The sequence below is a fragment of the Ovis aries genome, chromosome 15 (assembly GCF_016772045.2).
Source record: "Ovis aries strain OAR_USU_Benz2616 breed Rambouillet chromosome 15, ARS-UI_Ramb_v3.0, whole genome shotgun sequence".
NCBI classification, from domain to species: Eukaryota; Metazoa; Chordata; class Mammalia; order Artiodactyla; family Bovidae; genus Ovis; species Ovis aries.
Window position 1 is genome coordinate 60,534,620 of NC_056068.1, and position 20,701 is coordinate 60,555,320.

Below are 20,701 nucleotides of genomic sequence, written 5' to 3' on the forward strand. Positions count from 1 at the left end.
GCCCTGTCACTGAGCCTCTAGGTGACTTTGGGACTCTGGCTTGTGTTTCTGGCCTTCTCCTGTTTTCTACTTTGCCTTGGAGAAGAAGGATGCCAGGGCCAGAGAGAGCCTGGGGATGAAGCAATGGACAGCAGGACTAAAGGTATTCTCTGAATGTTTAACTTTAGGATGATGTCATCCTAGGGTGGCAGATATTGATGTATGGGGAGGGGAATGAGCGTAGCCTTAACCACGTGGCAATCAGGGTGGTAAACACCACACTTCACCTTCCCTATTCATCCTTAGTCAAGAAGCTGGCCTGAGGGAAAAGCTGTGTCTGAGATGTGTAACACTGGGGATTCTTTTCAATCAGCTCACCCACCCCCCACCTCCTTTACACCACCCCATTATCACCTCAGCAAAGCCAAATGCCTGCAGGCTTTCCCGGAGGACTGACTCCCCTTCTCCTTCAGAGTTACTGAGGTTTCAGTTGGTGTCTCCTATAACTGTGTCAGGTTTAGGGCAGAGAGGACGGCGATCTGGGAACAAGTTGGGCCAGCCTGAAGAGCAGACCAGGTGGAAGGTTCCTACCCATAAAGAACTGCTCCTTTTTATATAGGTGTGTAAGTTTCTCTTTAGTTCTACTTGTTTCTAAACTTGAAAGAAAGGATTTTTTCTTAAAGGTGTCATTTAAAATTTTTTTTGATATATCATTTCACTTTAATTAGCTAAAAAGAAGAAGAAGAAGAAAAAACCAAGATTGATGGCATTGAAAGAGAAGAAAGCATACATGGAAAACTGATATGGAGACCAGAATGAAATATGCATAAAAAAGCTACTACAAGAATCATTTTGATTAAGGACTGTATAATGTTGTTGTAAACTAGTGAGGTTTTGAAAATACTGTGAAAATATAGATTTTAAACAAGGCTCCAGAATGAAGAAGAAAGAAAAGAACTAGAAAAGAACTCACATTCATAAATACTTCAGAGGGATAGGTCTTGATAAGGGAAGCATGTTTTGTGTGTTTTTTTTTTTAACTCTTTAAAAAAAAAAACCTTTATTAATGCCAAATTGTCGCTTTTAGTATCATGTTCTAAGACTTTGCCTTTGAGTTTTTTGTAAAAAATTTTACTTGTTAGTTTATAGTGTAGTGTTACTTTCTGCTCTACAGCAAAGTGAATCAGCCAGACGTAGACCTATATTCCCTCTGTTTTGTAATTCCTTCGTATTTTGGTCACCACAGAGCACTGAGTTCCCTGTGCTATTCAGGAGGTTTTCACTATTTATCTATTTTATACATAGCAGTGCGTATAGATCAATCCCAATCTCCCAACTGAATGGTGCCACTTTAAATTAAGAAAACAGCAAAGCAGTAGAGACTTTTTTCCTCCATGATGCGATTAGTATCAGACACAAATGCATGAATTCAGGCATTCAACCTGAAGAGCCATTAACAACAGCACATCAAATGAGTCCTGAAATGTTCTATAACAGCATAAAAGGAGTTTACTCCATGGATGGAGGCAAAAAGCTGCTCCACCCAGTAAAGATTTGTAGTTACTTTCTCATCTAAAAGCAACAGGGAGAGTAGTGCAAGGTGTCAGTAGATGATTAAAGCCTCAGAAGCGCCCAATTAACTTCAGAGTGTGTATCGAACTATTAACAGACAATGTATTTTAAGTGACGACGGGGAAAAGGAAATCAATGCAGGTGGAATGGTAAAGGGGCATCAGTAAAAGATGAATTAGATGAATTAGATGAGTGGAGATGAACTTGAGTGCAAGGCAAATAACGAATGCATCAAAGTTTCCAGACTCATGCCGCACATGTATCAGCAGAGCTCAGATCATTACACACCTTGGCCACATCAATGACCTTGAAAGGCCCACGTGAGAAGGGCTTCTGGGTCTCGGAGGCCGAGGCACACAGGAATGGGAGCCCTGGAAGCAGCTGTTCCAGTCCCTTCTCTGCTCTCACGGATCGTCCACATGCCAAACAGAGCATCGTTTTCTTCTTTCTACAGGGTGAGAGGTAATAATATCCCTGGAAAAGGATAAAGATGTTTTGATCTGGATGCATCTAAATTATGATAGCATTTTGTAGAATATTTTGCCATACAAATAAAGCACTGTTATAATCTCCAAATGCTAAATTTGAAATCACAACACGAGCACATTATTTCACTCCCTAATTATTATATTTTTTAAAACCACATTATTTCCAAACACTGTTGATTGAAAAAGCCCAGAGGCAATGACAGTTCAATATAGATGAGTATAACTTGTATTCAGAATCAGAGTTTCTTGGAGGAATGGTCCATTCCACATTTGAGACAGGATATACAGCAAGTCCTGTACATATGAACCTTCAAGTTGCGAACATTCAAAGATATGAACATGTTGCTGTATGCCAGCTGTTGTACCATACTACTGTACTTTTCAAGGTACTGAACTGTAAGATTAAAAATGTTTCCTTTATTTTTTGTGTTTTTCATGTGTTATCTGTGTAAAAAGTATTATAAATCTGTTACAGTATAATAATATATAGCTGACTGTGTAGGCTAACTTTGTTGGACTTATGAACAAATTGGGCTTATGAATGTGCTCTTGAAACAGAACTCACTCGTATGTAGGGGACTTACTGTATCTTAGACAAGCAAGGTCTCTTGTAGTATCCAGATAAATAGAAGCCATCTCAAAGTAAAGGTATTATGTCAAAAAAGACACAGGAGCCACCATGATAAACATTCCACTGGCTCAAAGTGGGGCAATTTGGGGGCAAAATAAAATGATAACTGAAAAGCTTCAAATATGTTTGAATATGTAAAATCCCATGAGTTCATAATGATGTTAAAAATATAAGTAAAAAAAAGGCAACAAACAAATAAAAATAAAACCACTTCTTATTGGAGTCCATTGGAAGAAAATGCACCAATTTACAACTCTGAAATCGGCCTTTAGAAAGTGCAGAAGATTATTTGCAAAGACGGCCATAATATAACCATCCTATTCTTGTTTGTATGTCCTTTTGAAATGTCATTTTGCTGCTCCTCCAATCAAGAAATAGTTTCTTTCTCCTTTCCTCTTTTCTTTGAATCTGGGCAAGGTCACATGACTTGCTTTGGGTAATGTAGCATTAGCAAATGTGATGCAGGCGGATGCATAAGGAGCGCTGGCACACTGGAGCTTATTTTCTTTTGGCTGCATTTGGAAGCCTGAGCCCACAATGTGAGCTCACTTGAGCTAGCCTACTTGAGAAGTCTTGAAGAGGGAATTCCCTGGCAGTCCAGTGGTTAGGACACTGCACTCTCACTGTCGAGGGCCCAGGTTTAATTCCTGAATGGGGAACAAAAGAAGCATTGAGGAGAACCAAGGCCCCCCAGCTGACAGCCTGTCAAACACCAGTCATGTAATTTGACCATTCAGATACCCTAGAACTGCCAAACTATTGGCAAATAACTATAGTCAAATTCGTGACAGTGCAGAAAGACCAGCAGACCTGCCCAGTAAAATCCAGCCCAAATTGTTGACTCAGGGTATAAAATAGTTAAGCCACTAACATTTTAGGTGATTTGCTATACCATTCTAATAGGTAAGTTATATAGAACAAATATTGATCCTACCATCCTTTACAAACCATAATTCTAGGCAGTCAAATACCTAGCTGAAGAGGTAAAGTTCTTCCTTACATGAAAAATTCAGCTAATATATGTTGGGAAAAGTAATAGAATTAAACAAAATTGACCCTTTTGAAACTTCTAATGAAAATATTGATTTAGGCAATGATCACAGAAAGGCAACACTAAATGGAAAGTCATTGGGAATTGTTCTTTGATGTGAGATTAGGTTGTAATCACCTGAACCCGTGGATAACCGTTACCATTAAAAATGGAAAATCCACACCGTGTCCCTGCATAAGTGATAAATATGAAACACACAGTAAAACCTTTGAAGATTCATGGCCAAAAAAGAGCTGAATATAAATATAATTAAACTGCAGTGTTAAATCTCTCTTATAGGAGTTATGGGAGCCAGAGAAACAGGTTAAAGGATGCCACAGGAAGTGAATAGACAAATCCAAACAAGAGGAGGTCTTCTATAGGATGGATTCTGCAACCAGTAGCACATAGGGATTTTGTTTGAATCCTGACTCCAACTAACCATAAGAAGAATGTTTAGGAGAAACTGGGAAATTTCATTATTAACAGGGCATTAATCCCAGGGACGGAGGAGCCTGGTGGGCTGCCGTCTATGGGGTCGCACAGAGTCGGACACAACTGAAGCGACTTAGCAGCAGTAGCAGCAGCAACAGGTCAAAAAACTTTTTTAAAATGAAAGTGAAAGTTATTCAGTCATGCCCAACTCTGCAATCCCATGGACTGTAGCCTGCCAGGCTCCTCTGCCCATGGAATTCTCCAGGCCAGAATACTGGAGTGGGTAGCCTTTCCCTTCTCCAGGGGATCATCCCAACCCAGGGATCTAACCCAAGTCTCCCACACTGAAGGTGGATTCTTTACCATCTGAGCCCAGGGAAGCCCTGGAGGCCAAAAAAGGTGTCGTTAATTTTGTTAGATGTGACAATGGCATAATGATTATAATCGTAAGAAAATGTTCAAATTTTTTAGGTGCAAGATTAAGTATTAGGAGAAATGATATCATGTCTAGGATTTGTAAACATTGCAAAACATTGATAATAGTTGAATTTGGATGATAGGTACATGAGAAGTCATTGAATTAGTCTGTCTACTTTGAAATATGTATGAATGTTTTAAAATTCACTCTCTAATTTGCTTTGTTCCTCACAAGGCTAGGACTTCCCTGGTGGCTCAAATTGTAAAGAATCCACCTGCAGTGCGGGAGACCTGTGTTCAGTCCCTGGTTTGGGAAGATTCCCTGGAGGAGGGCATGGCAATCCACTCCAGTGTTCTTGCCTGGAGAATCCCCATGGACAGAGGAACTGGGCTACAATCCATGGGGTTGCAAAGAGTTGGACATGACTAAGTGACTAAGCACGTCACAAGGCTAAAAGTTAAGTACAGCCAGAGTTAATAGCATCATTCTCAATTTACAGATGAGAAAACAAAAGCTCAGAGAGGGGTTTTTAATTCAAGGATACCCAAGTAGTATGTGGCAGAGCTGAAACATAAAGCTGTGACTTCTGATTCCAAGCTTTTGGCTTTGTCATATTTGTCTACTCTATTTAAATACTGAACATTACCTTAATTCAAAGCCAACATTTAGGTGATACTTTTGAAGATACAGTTCTTAAGTTCCACTGTGAATTTCTACATGCACATCTGATTTCCATTCTCCTACAAATTACTTGGGGGCAGAAAATTAACATATTTCCTCTCAGATGGAATTCAATGAATACTCACACAGAATAATTTGCACAGAAAAACATGAACTTCATGATAAATCATGTGCCAATGATATTCCTTATTACACTAAAGAAGCCCATTGAAAACATCCAGAAAATGTATTTTCAATCATTAAGACATCGATTCCCATGACTGTGGGGCTGCTGACTATTTTTATGTTCCCCAAATTATTTTACTTTGGCAATGGTGCATATACACAATGTAAACTGAATTTTTGGTTAATTCATTTAAGTTACTACAGACTTTAAACTGCTGCTGGAAAGGAAAAATGAAATATGTGGGGGTAGCTCCAAAGGTTAGTCTGTGTCTACAGGATGCAAACGGAATTTAAAAGTTGAGCAAGTCAACAGCTGGCTCTGTACACAGAATACCAAGCAAGTGGTTTGCCTGATATTTTTCCTCTATAAAATCTCTGAGACTTATTGAAATGACTAATTTGACCTGTTCATGTGACCTTATACAAACATGGCCTATGACATGGGGCTTGTTTGGTCAATAATGACTGGAAGAAACACAAGCTGGAATCAAGATTGCCGGGAGAAATATCAATAACCTCAGATATGCAGATGACACCACCCTTATGGAAGAAAGTGAAGAGGAACTAAAAAGCTTCTTGATGAAAGTAAAAGTATAGAGTGAAAAAGTTGGCTTAAAGCTCAACATTCAGAAAACAAAGATTATGGCATCCGGTCCCATCACTTCATGGCAAATAGATGGGGAAACAATGGAAATAGTGTCAGACTTTATTTTTGGGGGCTCCAAAATCACTGCAGATGGTGACTGCAGCCATGAAATTAAAAGATGCTTACTCCTTGGAAGAAAAGTTATGACCAACCTAGATAGCATATTCAAAAGCAGACACATTACTTTGCTGACTAAGGTCCGTCTAGTCAAGGCTATGGTTCTCCCAGTGGTCGTGTATGGATGTGAGAGTTGGACCGTGAAGAAGGCTGAGCACCAAAGAATTGATGCTTCTAAAGTGTGGTGTTGGAGAAGACTCTTGAGAGTCCCTTGGACTGCAAGGAGGTCTAAAGGAGATCAGTCCTGGGTGTTCATTGGAAGGACCGATGTTGAAGCTGAAGCTCCAATACTTTGGCCACCTCATGCAAAGAGCTAACTCATTTGAAAAGACCCTGATGCTGGGAAGGATTGAGGGCAGGAGGAGAAGGGGCCGACAGAGGATGACATGGTTGGATGGCATCACCAACTCAATGGACATGGGTTTGGGTAGACTCCGGCAGTTGGTGATGGACAGGAAGCCTGGCATGCTGCAGTTCATGGGGTCGCAAAGAGTCAGACATGACTGAGTGACTGAACTGATACTGATTGATATTATTAATATTTATTATTTATGTTATTTATTATTTAAATGATATCATCTATGTAAAAATAAAGTTGCATCAGTATATAATATACAGTAGCTTTCTAGCACATAATAGTTACTTCATTTTAATTTTCTTTTTCTAAACTGGCCAAGCAAACATGGTCTAGCAAGGAAGCTCTTACTCTAACTCTAAACTGGAATTCAAGGGGGAAAGTATGAACTCCCTGAATTCTCATACAAAAAGCTTTTGTTTACACATGTGCATTTTTGGGAAAAGAACATCCATAATTTCACAAGACTTTCAATGAGGTCTGTATCTCTGAAAAGGTTAAAAACTACTTATTTGGAGGCTTTGGGCAGAGGGTAGGTTTCCCCAGACCTAAGAGAGATAAACCCTTTTTTTTTTTTTTTGAGAATCCCAGAATTGATATATTACTGTATTTTTCAAATTAACCACATTAATTCTATCAGATAGGTTATATCTTAACTATTAGGAAAGGAGAGTTCTCATCTTTTAGAAGAAATGTTGAAAATTGGAAGGTTTTATCCTTATCTAACAAATAAGAACTCTATCATACCCATAATATACCAAAACTTAATAATAAAACCATAATACAATCAGATATTCATGTAGTATTCAAATTTCTACGATTTTCTCACTTTCTTACAATTTATTTGAAACAATCAAAATAAGGTCAATACATTATGATTAGTTAAATATCTAAGTCTCTTTGAACCCTTATGGCCCTCATTTCTCTTTTTTCTTTTATTGTAATTACTCATTGCATATTTCCTCCAATTAGATTTTGGGGGACAAGAACGCTTCATAAGTGGTACAATGCATTTCTATCAAGGGGCAACTGTTACGACTCTTTTTGTAGTGTTAGTAGCTAATGATGGTCACTGCCTAGATCCATTAATGTATTAAAGTTCACAACATAATGATATGCTGATTTCCTTATACTTTATTCATTTATTATCTGGGATATTTCTATGAAGTGAAGATTCTCCTTGTCAACTATATTGTTATCCTGAGGTATGGTTCATAAAGAAAGAAAAAAAAAGAGCTTGATTCTTCATTTACTGGTTTTAAAAGTAATGGATTCATTTCTTAGCATCATCTAATTGTGACCACTTGAGCTGTTGCTGTTGCTTAATGTCAGCATGAACATATCTAATGTATGTCAATCCGATGCATTCAGTAGTCATATTGATGCTTACACTGTCTTATCTTTGGAGCCTTTTCAAGTTGACTCAACTTTTTTTTAACATGACGTCAGCACTCTTTGGCTGCATGTTAGCTAACAGCTATGAGATCACAGACAAAGGAGAAAAGGTCAGAGGGGGTTAGCTTAGTGAAAGCCAGAGACATGCAAAATGGTATGACACGTTTAACATCTCTTATTCAGGAGAGCCAGAGAACGATGAGTGAAGAAGCAGCAGGCAAGTTTATAGAGACTTTTGAGGAGCAGAGTAAAGAGGGTCTTGCAGGGTCTTGTAATATATATTATGAGATTTCAATATTTTGTAGGCCAGTGGTTATCAACGAAAGCAAGGTGCTTCAACCCACAAATATCTCAGACATCTATAAAACATGGTACAATTCCTTAACAATAAAAACTAAAGTACCAAACTTTAGAAATTATTTAAAACTTAGAGTACACCATGCTTAGCCCTACGCTTGGTATAATGTAATATAAAGTCACTTACAATCATTGGCATTTTTAAAACTTTTAATTTTGTATTGGAGTATAGCCAATTAGCAATGTTGTGATAGTTTCAGGAGGACAGCAAAGAGACTCAGCCATACATACGCATCTATCCTTTCTCTCCCAAACTCCCCTCCCATCCAGGCTGCTACATAACATTGAGCAGAGCTCCCTCTGCTACACAGTAGGCCCTTGTTGGTTATCCATCTTAAATATAGCACTGTGGACCCGTCACCCCAAACTCCCTAACTATCCCTTTTCCCCATTCTTGGCATTTTAACATGCTTTCTGGAGTGGAGTGGTATCGAGTGTGGCAAGCACACCTATGGAGTGAAGTGGGAGCCATTATCCTCCTTCATGCACGTTCTAGTGAGTGATGATGAACCGAAGTCAATGATGGTGAAGGGAGTCAGTGAAACAATATAAGTCGAGGGTAACATCAACATTCCTTCTTTCTTGACCAGAATCAGAGTCTGATTTCATTCACAAGTCAGTGTTTAATTTGTGTGAACTTCAGGTTTTCTGGGGAAAGAAGTTTCTTTCTTTATTAAACTAATCCATCCCTCCCTCCTCTTTTTTTTGTAGGAGGATGAACCACTTACTGGTTGATCAACCTTTTCTTCTCTAATCAGAGAAGATGTACAAACACCAGCATAGTTTGCAGCTGTGATCTCTTTATCCAGCGAAGTGCTATGAAAGGCCATAAAAGCTTTCGTACTTTTCACGTAATTCCACTTTTGATTAGAAGCCCCATTGTTATGTGGGTTGTATTTCTGAAAAAAAAAGGAGAGAGAAAAATATGGAGTCAAGTAGAAGAATTTATGATTTGTGTATAGCAATCCTAGTCTTCATTGCATAAATTCAGAAAATACAGATAATTACTCAAAACTCTATGTAGTGATAACTGCTCTTGATATTGGATGATTATATTTCATATATACTTGCACTCTGATTTATAAAAAAAAAGGAATCAGAAAATACACAAAATTTGATTACTGCAGTAGTTTTTTGGTTTTTTTTTAAAGTATACATATTTTATTTGATCTTAGGGTATTTTACTTTACCAGTATTCAGCAGTTAAACATGTAGATTGTTTCTCAAATTTTCTTTACTATAAGCAAAAGAGCAACCAACAATCATAAAATAAATCTTTGTGTAAATCCATAACACTTTGAGAACAAACTCTTGAAGAAGAATTGCTAATAAAGGGACAGGATCATTAAAAAATTATGATGTATAATATAAAGCTTTATCATATCAAAATTTTTTCTAGAAAGGTTATTCTAGTTTACACTTCAATCAGTATTATATAAAACGGTCTCTTCACACTATTGCCAAAGCATTGAAAATTTAATAAATGAAAAATGGTACCTCGTTGATATTTTAATTTACAGTTCACTGACTACCAAGAAGGTTTTTTTAAAAATATGAGTATACTATATTTTCAGGTGGGTAAAGAACCCACCTGAATTGTGGGAGAGGCATGAGACAAGGGTTCAGTCCTTGGGTCAGGAAGATGCCCTGGAGAAGGGACTAGAAGCCCACTGCAGTATTCTTGCCTGGAGAATCCCACTGACAGAGAAGCCTGGTAGGCTACAGTCCACAGGGTTGCAATGAGTAGGACGTGACTGATGCGACTGAGCATGCACATACACTCTATTTTATGTATTAGAAACAGCATACTTATCCTGATTATAAAACTTGGTTTGAGCATAAGTTAAAAAATGAGTAGTTTCAAATTTTAGGGAATTTAAACCAGTAGATTAGTTCTAACCAAACATATCATGACACTTCAAGGAACTTTATAATGAATAATACTTACTTTACCTAAGAGAGATTGATAGTGAAGAGGAAAATAAATGAGTCTTAAGAATTGATTTAATAGGTCAGACAATACAGCATCCCTCAGAGGTATGCAAAACAAAGACTATATTTCAAGGAACAGGGAAAGGGTTTAGTAACATTAACCTACCAGGCCTCATTTTTATTATTTTACATGAACATTGATATATTCTTACAAACTGCTTCAAGAAATAAAACTGAAACAGCAAGTAAAGAAAAAACTCTTGAAAGGTAATACAAATTACCTTGAGATCAAACTCATTTCTTATAAAAATGAGAACCTTAGGGGAAAACCTCCATATCTGTAATTTTATGAAACTGATTTAGGTACTAAACTGCATCTGCATGAGGTTTTACCTCACTGTCGTTCACGCCAAAGAGGCACCTATCAGGGGAAAATGTGATGTTATATATACAGTATCTCATAGAATAAAATTTTAGACCCCCATAGACTGTAAGCCGCCAGGCTCTTCTGCCCATGGAATTTTCCAGGCAAGAATACTGGAGTGAGCTGCCATTTCCTCCTCTAGGGGATCTTCCTGACCCAGGGATCGAACCCATGTCTCTTGCATCTCCTGCATTCACAGGCAGATTCTTTACCATTTTCAAGCAGATTCCTGAAGCCCTATCATCACGATAGACAATTTAATTAACCTTTCGTATTTGTTCAGATATTTTACCACTTGAGTTACAGGGAAGTTATTATTAACAATGTGAAAGTCGCTCAGTCGTGTCCAACTCTTTGTGACCCCATGTACTATACAGTCCATGGAATTCTCCAGGCCAGAATACTGGAGTGGGTAGAAGATCCCCTTCTCCAGGGGATCTTCCCAATCCAGAGACCGAATCTGCCTGCGATGTAGGAGACCAGGTTTCAATCCCTGGGTTGGGAAGATCCTCTGGAGAAGGGAATGCCAATCCACTTCAGTATTCTTGCCTGGAGAATTCCATGGACAGAAAAGCCTGGCAGGCTGTAGTTTGTGGGGTCACAAAGAGTCAGACATGACTGACTGACTTATACATACACATTTGTTCAGATTGCTGTATCTCAATTTTGGATTCAGGACCTGCAAAACAAGTTGCCTCACTGCAATTAAAAAATGGCATAAAACAAATTCTATTTGGAGACAATATATTCTGTTCAACAAAAACATGGCAAATACTGAGGAGGACACAGAAAGTAAATGCAGAGAAGGGACACTCCTAAACTTTCTCTCCTCCTGTGTGTCAGTCGTCTGTGATTCTTTGCAAACCCATGGACTGTAGCCCACCAGGCTCCTCTGCCCATGGAACTATCCAGGCAAGAATACTGGAGTGGGTTGCCATCTCCTCCTCCAGGGGATCTTCCCGACCCAGGGATTGAACCTGCCTCTCCTGTGTCTCCTACATTGGCAGGCAGATTCTTTATCATTAACACCACCTGGGAAGCCCACCTACCAAGGAAAAATTACATGCCCATCTAGGAGTGTCTTTGGTAAGTAAGGGTGACAGACAAACATGGGAGAAAAAATCAACTCCATAGGTCTTTACCCAAAATACAAATGAAGCTAGCCTTCTCTGGACTCTAAAAATTGCTTGGCTGCTCTAAATATTTGCAAAATGTTGAAAGTGTATTTCAAATGGGTCTCTTAGTAGAATTAACATTGATGAGCTCACATCCTCGGGAAGACTTCTCTGACCATGGTCTTTACTGCCAGTTGCAAGGTGAGAGGGAACTGGCTTATGTTTCCAAATCATTGAACTTAAAATATGTGCCTCTAACAGGCTTCCCAGGTTGCACAGTGGTAAAGAATCCACTTGCCAGTGCAGGGGTCACAAGAAATGCAGGTCTGATCCCTAGGTGGGGAAGATCCTGTGGAGTAGGAAATGGCAACCCACTCCAGTATTCTTTCCTGGAAAACTCCATGGACAGAGGAGCCTGGTGGGCTACAATCTATGGAGTCACCAAAAGTTGGACACGACTGAACACACACACACAACAGCCATTCGCCTGACTGCACCCACTTCTGAGACACTATGAATGCTTTGGGGATAATTTCTCATGCTTGCCATTGGATTTGATTTAAGTAACTTGCATAGCTCCTGACATGCAGCAAGCCCACAGTCACCATCTGTTGGATTAAACTAAATTAAGGGCTACATAAACATGTTCAATTTGAAATCTAGGCAGATTATTGTAAATATTTTAACAATGGCATTCACGATGGGTTTCTATGACCTCTCTTTCTCCCAACAAGGAAGCACGGAGCTTTCCTTAAATTTAACCAAATAAAGGGTTGTAATTACTCTCTTAGCCTTTGTATATCTTACCTGAGCAATAACTGGGTAGCCACAGACTTCATCTCTAGCCTTGGTCATAGACACTGCCAGCACGAGATCTGGGTTACTCACCAGGTGAAAAGTCCTTGGGAAAACAGGATTAGGCACATTATATTACAGAGTAGCGTTACCAGTTTAGAGCGCCCCCTGTGCTACTTATCTGTGCATTGCTTCTTAGCTCCATAGAGTCTCTGTGATAATGGATGTGAAATCTTCTAGGCATTTCTCCCTACCATGAGCACGAAATTAAGCTTCCTTGGTGGAGAGTGCTGGAAGAATATGGAAGGAGAAAGGGGCTCTCCTGTTCTTTCTGGCTGTTGCCTGGGGTCAGTGTTTGAAGTGAAGTGAAGTAGCTCAGTCGTGTCCGACTCTTTGCGACCACCGTGCCTACCAGGCTCCTCCGTCCATGGAATTTTCCAGGCAAGCGTACTGGAGTGGATTGCCATTTCCTTCTCCAGGGATCTTCCCGACCCAGGGACTGAACCCGGGTCTCACGCATTGCCGGCAGACGCTTTACCGTCTGAGCCACCAGGGATCAGTGTTTGGGAGTGGGGATACCCAGGGATGCTCTGCCAAACCAGGTGCCCAGATGACACGGTCCCTTAAACCCTCACAGCCCTGGCCTGATGATCATCCGCTTGTGGCCCTCTCGACATGGACACCACGAGCTCCAGGCCTTCTGCTGCACCAGCAACCCCATATCCTCTGCGTTGCCATGTGTCCAGCAACAGCTGTAGCCCACCTATGTTTCAGAGGGTTACTTCCTGCTTACCCAGCAGCCACAGACCTGATCTGACCAGATAAACTGGCCCATTTCTCTGCCATCCAGTGCATAGCACCCATGCTGTGTTCTGAACTCCAGGCTGGGGATGGATCCAGTTCCAAGTTCGTCCTCAACTCTCTCACCCCCAGAGTCCCATACAGAGGGATTTTTAAAAAATCTGATGGTCAATTTATCACAGTTTAATAATTCTTTATGTTAAAGAATCCTGTATAAATTTTCTTTCTCTAGACTGTACCCAGACACTCTCCTCATCTGTTTTGCTGTTGAAGAGGTAATGCAGCAGAGAGATTAAGAACATGGATTCTGGAGCCACAATGCCTGAATTTAAATCTTGAATATACCTCAAGATTTGCTCAACAACATTGTGTCTCAGTTTCCTCATCTGTAAAATCAGATAATGGAGCATACCTCACAGGGCTCTCATCTTGGGAATATAATGGGTTAATGCATAGAAAATGCACTGAATATTGTCTGGCTCATGGAACTTAATATGAGCTACTATTATTGATGACTGATTTTTTTATAGCCTTCCCTCAAATTCTTCTTTTCTACATGAGTATTTCCTAAAAGTCCAAGATTTATGTTGAATATTTTCAAGTTATATTGGCATTAAAAATAAAGCCTCCTTGACTGAAAAAACAGACAAAATTATAGAGCTACCCCCCCAATTCTTTTCCTTATGTCACTTAAAAGCAAAAATAAACCAAACATTCAAGGATATTGTCTGCATAGCAAAAGTCTGCTCTTTATGTCTGTCAACATAGTTGCAGTACAGACCAGCAGTGGCATTCCTGCTGTGGAAAGTATAGCTAGTCCTGAGTATAAAATTTAATGATGTGGAAGTGGAAGAAAGGGGGAGAAAGTGGGGGTGGAGGAGATCTGTTGTAAAAATATAGTATTTTTACTTTCAAGACTTAAAAGGTGCTAGATATCTAAATCTCTGAACATAAAACAAAACATCCTCATTGTAAAGCATATGACCGACTCACATTGTTGAACAGCAAAAACCAGCACAACCTTGCAAAGCAATTATATTCCAATGAAAACATTTTTTAATAAATAAAACAGATGAGATAGGAAATACCCCAAACTTAAAAAAAAAAAAAACAGAATTTGAAACATCGTTTATATTCCTACAAGACTATCACTATTAAACATACAAAGTGTTTCTTCCTTCTATTCTTAGTTAATGAAGTGTTATTTTAAATCCAAAGTGGGTATTTGATTTTATTTGATTTTATCAAATACCTTTTTAGCATTTATCAAGTCTGTGCACGGTCCGAGTGCTGCTGTTCAATATTGTTCATCTCCGTAGCCTCAGCATGTGGCCTAGCTTGCATCTTGCATTTTCATTGGCACTCAGTAGTAGTCAAATGAATGAATGGTTCTATATTTCCTGCAACTACTTATTGAGGTGGTACCTAGATGAGTTACCTAGCTTTCTCTGTTTCTGCTGCCTAGAACAGACGTTACCACTTCTTGTGTGTATCAGTTCCATGCTCAGCCATGTCAGTGTTGATTTTTTTCTTTCTTTTTTTTGGACAATAGAACGTCACTTGCTCATAGCAGGGGTGCTTACATTCTGCAGGAACTCTGAGCTTATGGATGTCTACATAAAACTCACTATATGCCAAAAAACAGTGTGAGAAATTTGTGTCCCAGCAACATCCAGCATAAGGTACAGCCTCTTCTACTAACCCATGGCACAAGTGTGTGCAAACCAACTCAGCCCCTTGAGCTTCAGTTTCCCTAGCTTTAGAACAAGTGAGGAGGATTTTCATCCCTGAGTGTTTTTTTATATTTCCCTTTAGAGACCAAATGACTCACTCAGATTGTGCCAGGGTTGAAAATGGAAGAGAGATACCAGATTATCTCTAAAGTTGACCTGGCATTTTTTTCTGTGTGGCTGGAAACCAAGTAAATGCGTCTCTGGCAATTTCCTCCCTCCTGTTGGTGCCCCTTTACTCATTTCTTGCTGACTGTCCTGGACCATGTGGTCTTCCAGCTAGGCCTTGTTCTCACAGTCATAATTTCCCTTAAGAAGTTTTGCTGATAATTGCTTAAGACATCAGATTTCCTAGTTGTTTTCTATTTTAAATAGGCCACAATGAAAAAGCAATTCAAGACCCAAAGGACCGAATGAAAGGTAGAAAATTCTAGGCACGGAGATAGCACTTGGTGCCTCCCACCATGCTGGCAAACTACCGGGCCAGTGCTCTATTGGTACAAATTCTGATTGGGCTGTTGCCTCAAAAAGTGCTAATTTACTGCCTGGGAAAAATATGGGTGATCAAAAGACTATGGTTCACATAAGTGGGATTTTCTATAAGTTTTGCCCAGGGTTCTCGAGGCCTCACCAGCTTATCAGAACAAATGGGTTTCAATAACTAATTACAGGGAAAAAAGCAAAAGCAAAATGACAAGGCAAAATGTAGAAGAAAGCTCAGAATTTCTGTCACTATACAGACACATTTTCGCCATGGGACATTTATTCCTCTGAATCAAGCCCATACCTAATCAGCAAGACTTCTGCAAAACCTCTCCTGCCCACGTGCTTAGATGGTGACCCACATGTTCATGAGCAAACCCGGTCCCAATGCTGCTCCCCACCGTGGCTCCACTTCTTCTCTCTAGACTCCGCAGTTTCCAACCAGGGATCAATCGATACTGCCATCTCCCTCCAATTGTTCCTCTCTTCTACAGTTTGACATGGGGAGGCCTCAATATGACAGTGTTGCGGAGTGTTCTGGAAAGCGGAAGGAAATTGGAAGACACCATCCCCTTTTGTATTACACGTGGTTAGATTTTCCAAAGCAGTAATGGAGTGCATAGAGTTATAGGCAAGCTTCCCCTTGTTTTTGCTTAAGCAGCCTGTCCTTCCCCTCTTCCTGATTTCCCAACAGCACTCAGAATGGAAACCAAAACCAGTACAGACACTGAACGAGACTGAGCAGGACTCAGAACTTGTCCCCTCTTTTGATGACCAAGTGTTTTTTAATGAAACATCAAGTGTGGCTTGGGGTCACTTCTCTCATCCCCCATGCCTGACAGCTCCAGTTCTTCCGCCATGCTCAAATTCCAATTCTTAGGCTCAAGGAGTATGACCACTATAATACAGAAAGCCAAAGCAGTAAGATGCAGCTCTAAATTCCAGAAAAGTAGAGATGGGTAGCACTAGCTTCATGAGCAAGAATTTTTATCTGTTTAGTTCTTTGCTAAAAGTGCCAGCACCTAAAACACTGCCCTTGATAATCCTTTGCAGCTAAATGAATGAATTCTGGTCCCATACAGAAAACTATTCATAGGGACAAAAGCCTGCTTCTTAGCTCCCCCGTCGCAAAGACAGCTTAGCTAGGATGAATGGGGCGAAAGAACACACTCACCAGGTCTGTCTACATGTTGGCTTTTCAGCCGTCTCTAAAACAAGGCCACATGTGTTCCCTGCTGGCGGCTCTGAATCTCAGACCAGGGAGTAGAGGAAGGCTAGTTCCTTTCCTGTCCATCCTGGCCCCTCTGCTGCCGCCTGCTGAAGCGTATACAGTCTCTCTAGAAACAGCGGTCCCCTAAGCCTTCTGCATCAGACACCCTTCAGAATCCAACAAAAACCACAGCTGTTTCCCAGGAAAAAGAAAAAGTATTGCACAGATATACAAACAAATTTTCTGTATGTAGTATTTCAAGAGAATGAAGAGGGCCCTGGAGCCCCCACGATATAACACGAATGATAGACTTGGAAGCAAATCATCTAAAAACCAAGGAGTTGTTCTCTCTCTTGCTAAAGAAATGTTCAAGTATGCACAAAACCAGAGAGAAATGTAAAAGAAACCACCACAGACTCAACAGTTATCAACATTCTGCTATTCCTGTTTCATCCACTGCCCCTTGCCCACTTTAAAAATTTTTGCTTTGCTAGAATATTCTAAAACAAATCTGAGCTTTCAGTTTTATCTGTAAATACTACAATGTACATCCAAGTGATCAGGACTTTTTTTTAAAGAACATAACCACTAAACTATTATGGCACCCTACAAAATTAAAGCCTTCTTTAATATCACGTGCTACCCAGACTGTTTTAAATTTCTTCTGATTGTCTAGGAAATAACCTTTCCGACAGTGGTAAGCTTCAAGCTAGATCCATACAAGGGCCAGTCATGGCACTTGGTTGATATATTTGATTAGGGCAAGAATTCAGTTCAATTTCACTGTGTGAGTAGAAGCCACATCAGTCAGTTATCTGATGGAAGTGGTGGAAGGGAGGGAGGGCATGCATGTGAGGAGGTACAGGAGACTCTGTTAATGAAAAGTACCTCACAGTTTTTAAAATAGGACTTTTTAGAATTCTTACTTGATTTTATGATGTTTTCAAATCATAAAATCAATTAGACAAGCACCTAGTTTTCTCTTGACCTTGGCTCATTAAAACTATGAACCCAATAGGTCAGGCTTCACGTTCCTTATCTGAATCCAGAGTGGATGGGTTGCGTGTAGACTACTGAGCACTTACATTTGATTTCACTTTTTCTTCCTTGAGTAGGTTAAGAAAAAAATCATTGGCTACATTAAAAAGAAAATCCAAAGTCCTCAAATATACCCCTGCCTGCTCTATGGCGACCATGCTGGATCTCTTTGGCTCCCATTCACCTCTTGATATATTAACGCCCAAATATGATGGGTTTACCTGCTGTCTTCCTTGCGCATCCAGCGTTGATGACTATCATCTGCTTTTTTCTCCACCAAAACCACCTCCACGCCTGAGCGCAGGTTGGGGCCTCGCACCCCCAAGACTAGATGAGGAGCAGCGTAGCTTATAATTTGCCCATCTCTGTATTCAAACTGCTGGTGGCAAAGTTTCTGCAATTTGCTCTGTTTTGGAGAATGGCTGAGATAAAGAAAATCCCATTAGTGGCAGAAAAATGTCCTGTGTTCTGATGTGCTGCAGATTGCAAGTTCTGTTGGCGAGAGACCTGCCGTGAACCAAATTCACTTGTAATGGGGAACATCATCAGGAGAGCAGCGAAGCCATTTGCTTTGCATTGTCAAGCTGATGTAAAAAGTAGAATTCTGAGTTTCTTTTGTAATAGGAATATATGTTTATCCAAGAGAATATGAGAAATTCATCAGCAAAGAAAAATCATTTTAGATCATTTAAAAAGAAAAGGAAGTAGGAGGCAGAACAGGGCAAATAGAAATCAAAACAGAGAGAAACAGAGGAATTCTGTACAAATGATGATCATTTCTATCCTCTGTCTACAGAATCCCTGGCAAATAGAATCCCATTCTCCAAGCTTTTTTCATCTTCCCTAACAGCTCATAGAATATTATAAACCAAAATGAGGATATGCTAACAAGTTAAAAGAATGTCTTACTTAAATATGTCTTAAGGCATTAGACAGACTTAATAAATCTATCAAACATAACAATGCATTAGCAATTAATTTATAAATGTCTATTAAGTCCCTACTTTGTGCATGGACCAATGCTAAGCATTGAAGTGCTGAAACTGTTAAATTTATGCAAATTTCTGTAATGTTAAGTAAATACATAAAGATTATGGAATAATAAAAAGTACTATAGATTTCTGTCATTTCACTGGACATTGACCAGAGAAAAAAATAAAATTAAAAGGCAAGAAATTGCATTTTACTAATTTCTTAAAGCATGTAAGACATTTTACATGCTTATTCATAAGTTCATTCACATACTCATTTCACTAAAATACAGGCTCTGTCCTAAGTTCTCAGGAGGCAAAGATGGGGGGGCTTACCTTTTAAAAGAAAACACACAAGTGAACAAGAAATTACACTATGCACCTAAAGCGAGAAGGTACTTCCCACCTGTACCTGTAAATACTTCAGTCAAAATCACAATAAACACAGAAATGTGTGTGTGGTGTAGAGAGCGACTAACAGCGACTAAGTCTTCAGGAATAAAGTGAGTGACCCCAAGACCAGGTAGAAATATTTAACAGGAACCTTACAATTTTTTACCTGTATTTCTTCTCCGGTTCCATGTTTTCAAAGAGCTCGTCTTCCATTTTCTTTGGAAGACTGTCAGTCTCATCAAAGTTATGAGAAGGTTCCTGCCAGGCATACCTGAGAAGTGTGTGACAAGCCTTCATTCTGAGATGGGCTCTTGCATGTGAATCTCTATCAAGGTTGAGAAGTAAACAGAGGTCTGAGAATTCTGATTTATACTCACAGGATGTTCTCTGAGGTGCAGTCTGATTGTATCCTAAAGGATGTTAGAGGATCTGGGAATCATATTTCCATAATGGTTCCTAACATTGCAAAGTCACATCCTACTAACACACAATTTAGAATTTTAATACAAAGCTACCAATAAAATTTCTCAATCACATAATAAACAGCATTCATCTTTGTCATATTTACTCAGGAAAAAATGGGGCCATATGCATTATATTTCAAAAATAAGATTAGGACTACTCAATAGTTTTAGAAATTCATAACAAACAGGTAATGAGACTCTTGCCTACTCCATAAATGTGGCATAATTCTGTCTGAAACAGACAGCCTAGATTACTAGGTTTCATACAATTTACTCAGTAGACAATGTTAAGGAATCTTAATTAACTTTTCCTCTCAGTAGAAAAATCTAGAGAGACTCACATAGCACCAGCACAAACATGCCAGGTTTTGATAGAGAATAATATATAAAAACACTTAAATAGTCATAGTCTGAATAACTGAGTGGGCCTCCTGGCTTCTTATTTAGATGAAATCGTGAACAGACACACAGCCACCATGCAGATGTGAGTGTATCAAGTTCCCAGGCACAGTTCAGGATAGAGTTGCTTGCGTGGGATCATGATACAATCCGAGGACCGCTCTGCTGAAGGCAGGATACATTTACAGGCAAAGCAGCTCGCATACTTCAGTACTCTAAATGTGCATAAGTGTAAACAAAGTTCTCTGGGGGAAGTTGTGGTCGCCAAGGTGCTTGTGGTAATTTGATGTAACTGCAAGCAGTATCAAAGTACCCAAGTCTCCAGGGACAAGTCCTGCTTTAGAAGAGCAGGCCATACACTTTTCAAATGTAGCAAAAGTATTACATGTGGATATGAAATCGGTGGGTAACAACTGCCTCATTCAGAACTTCAGCAGAACTATCTCATTAACAATTAAAGAGAAATAGTGCCATCTTGTGTTGAAAATAGAAAATGCAGCTTTCCCACCAACTTGATCTGTTTGATGAAAATAGACCAACAACAAAAATAGAGTCAGTTTTAACACAGTCAGCAAGGTGTAAACAAGATTTTTCCTCCAAGTTGAGATGTTTTATCTTCTAACTTGGGCAGTCTGTATGCTCTTCAGCTTCCAAGCAAATGAAGTACAGTACAGTCA

At 39.5% G+C, this 20,701-nt stretch overlaps 1 protein-coding gene across 2 annotated transcripts in view; it reads right to left on the reverse strand.

Annotated features, from left to right (window-relative positions):
* DCDC1 (doublecortin domain containing 1) overlaps window positions 1-20,701 on the reverse strand; it is a 476,813-nt gene that overhangs the window by 44,895 nt on the left and 411,217 nt on the right. For both annotated transcript variants that reach the window (XM_060400033.1, XM_042233308.2), the window contains exons 26-30: window positions 19,328-19,486; window positions 18,019-18,219; window positions 12,548-12,641; window positions 8,998-9,168; window positions 1,840-2,025 (exon numbers count right to left, since the gene is read on the reverse strand). In XM_060400033.1, the coding sequence (XP_060256016.1) occupies window positions 1,840-2,025; window positions 8,998-9,168; window positions 12,548-12,641; window positions 18,019-18,219; window positions 19,328-19,486 (811 nt within the window). The remainder of the gene's footprint in view (window positions 1-1,839; window positions 2,026-8,997; window positions 9,169-12,547; window positions 12,642-18,018; window positions 18,220-19,327; window positions 19,487-20,701) is intronic.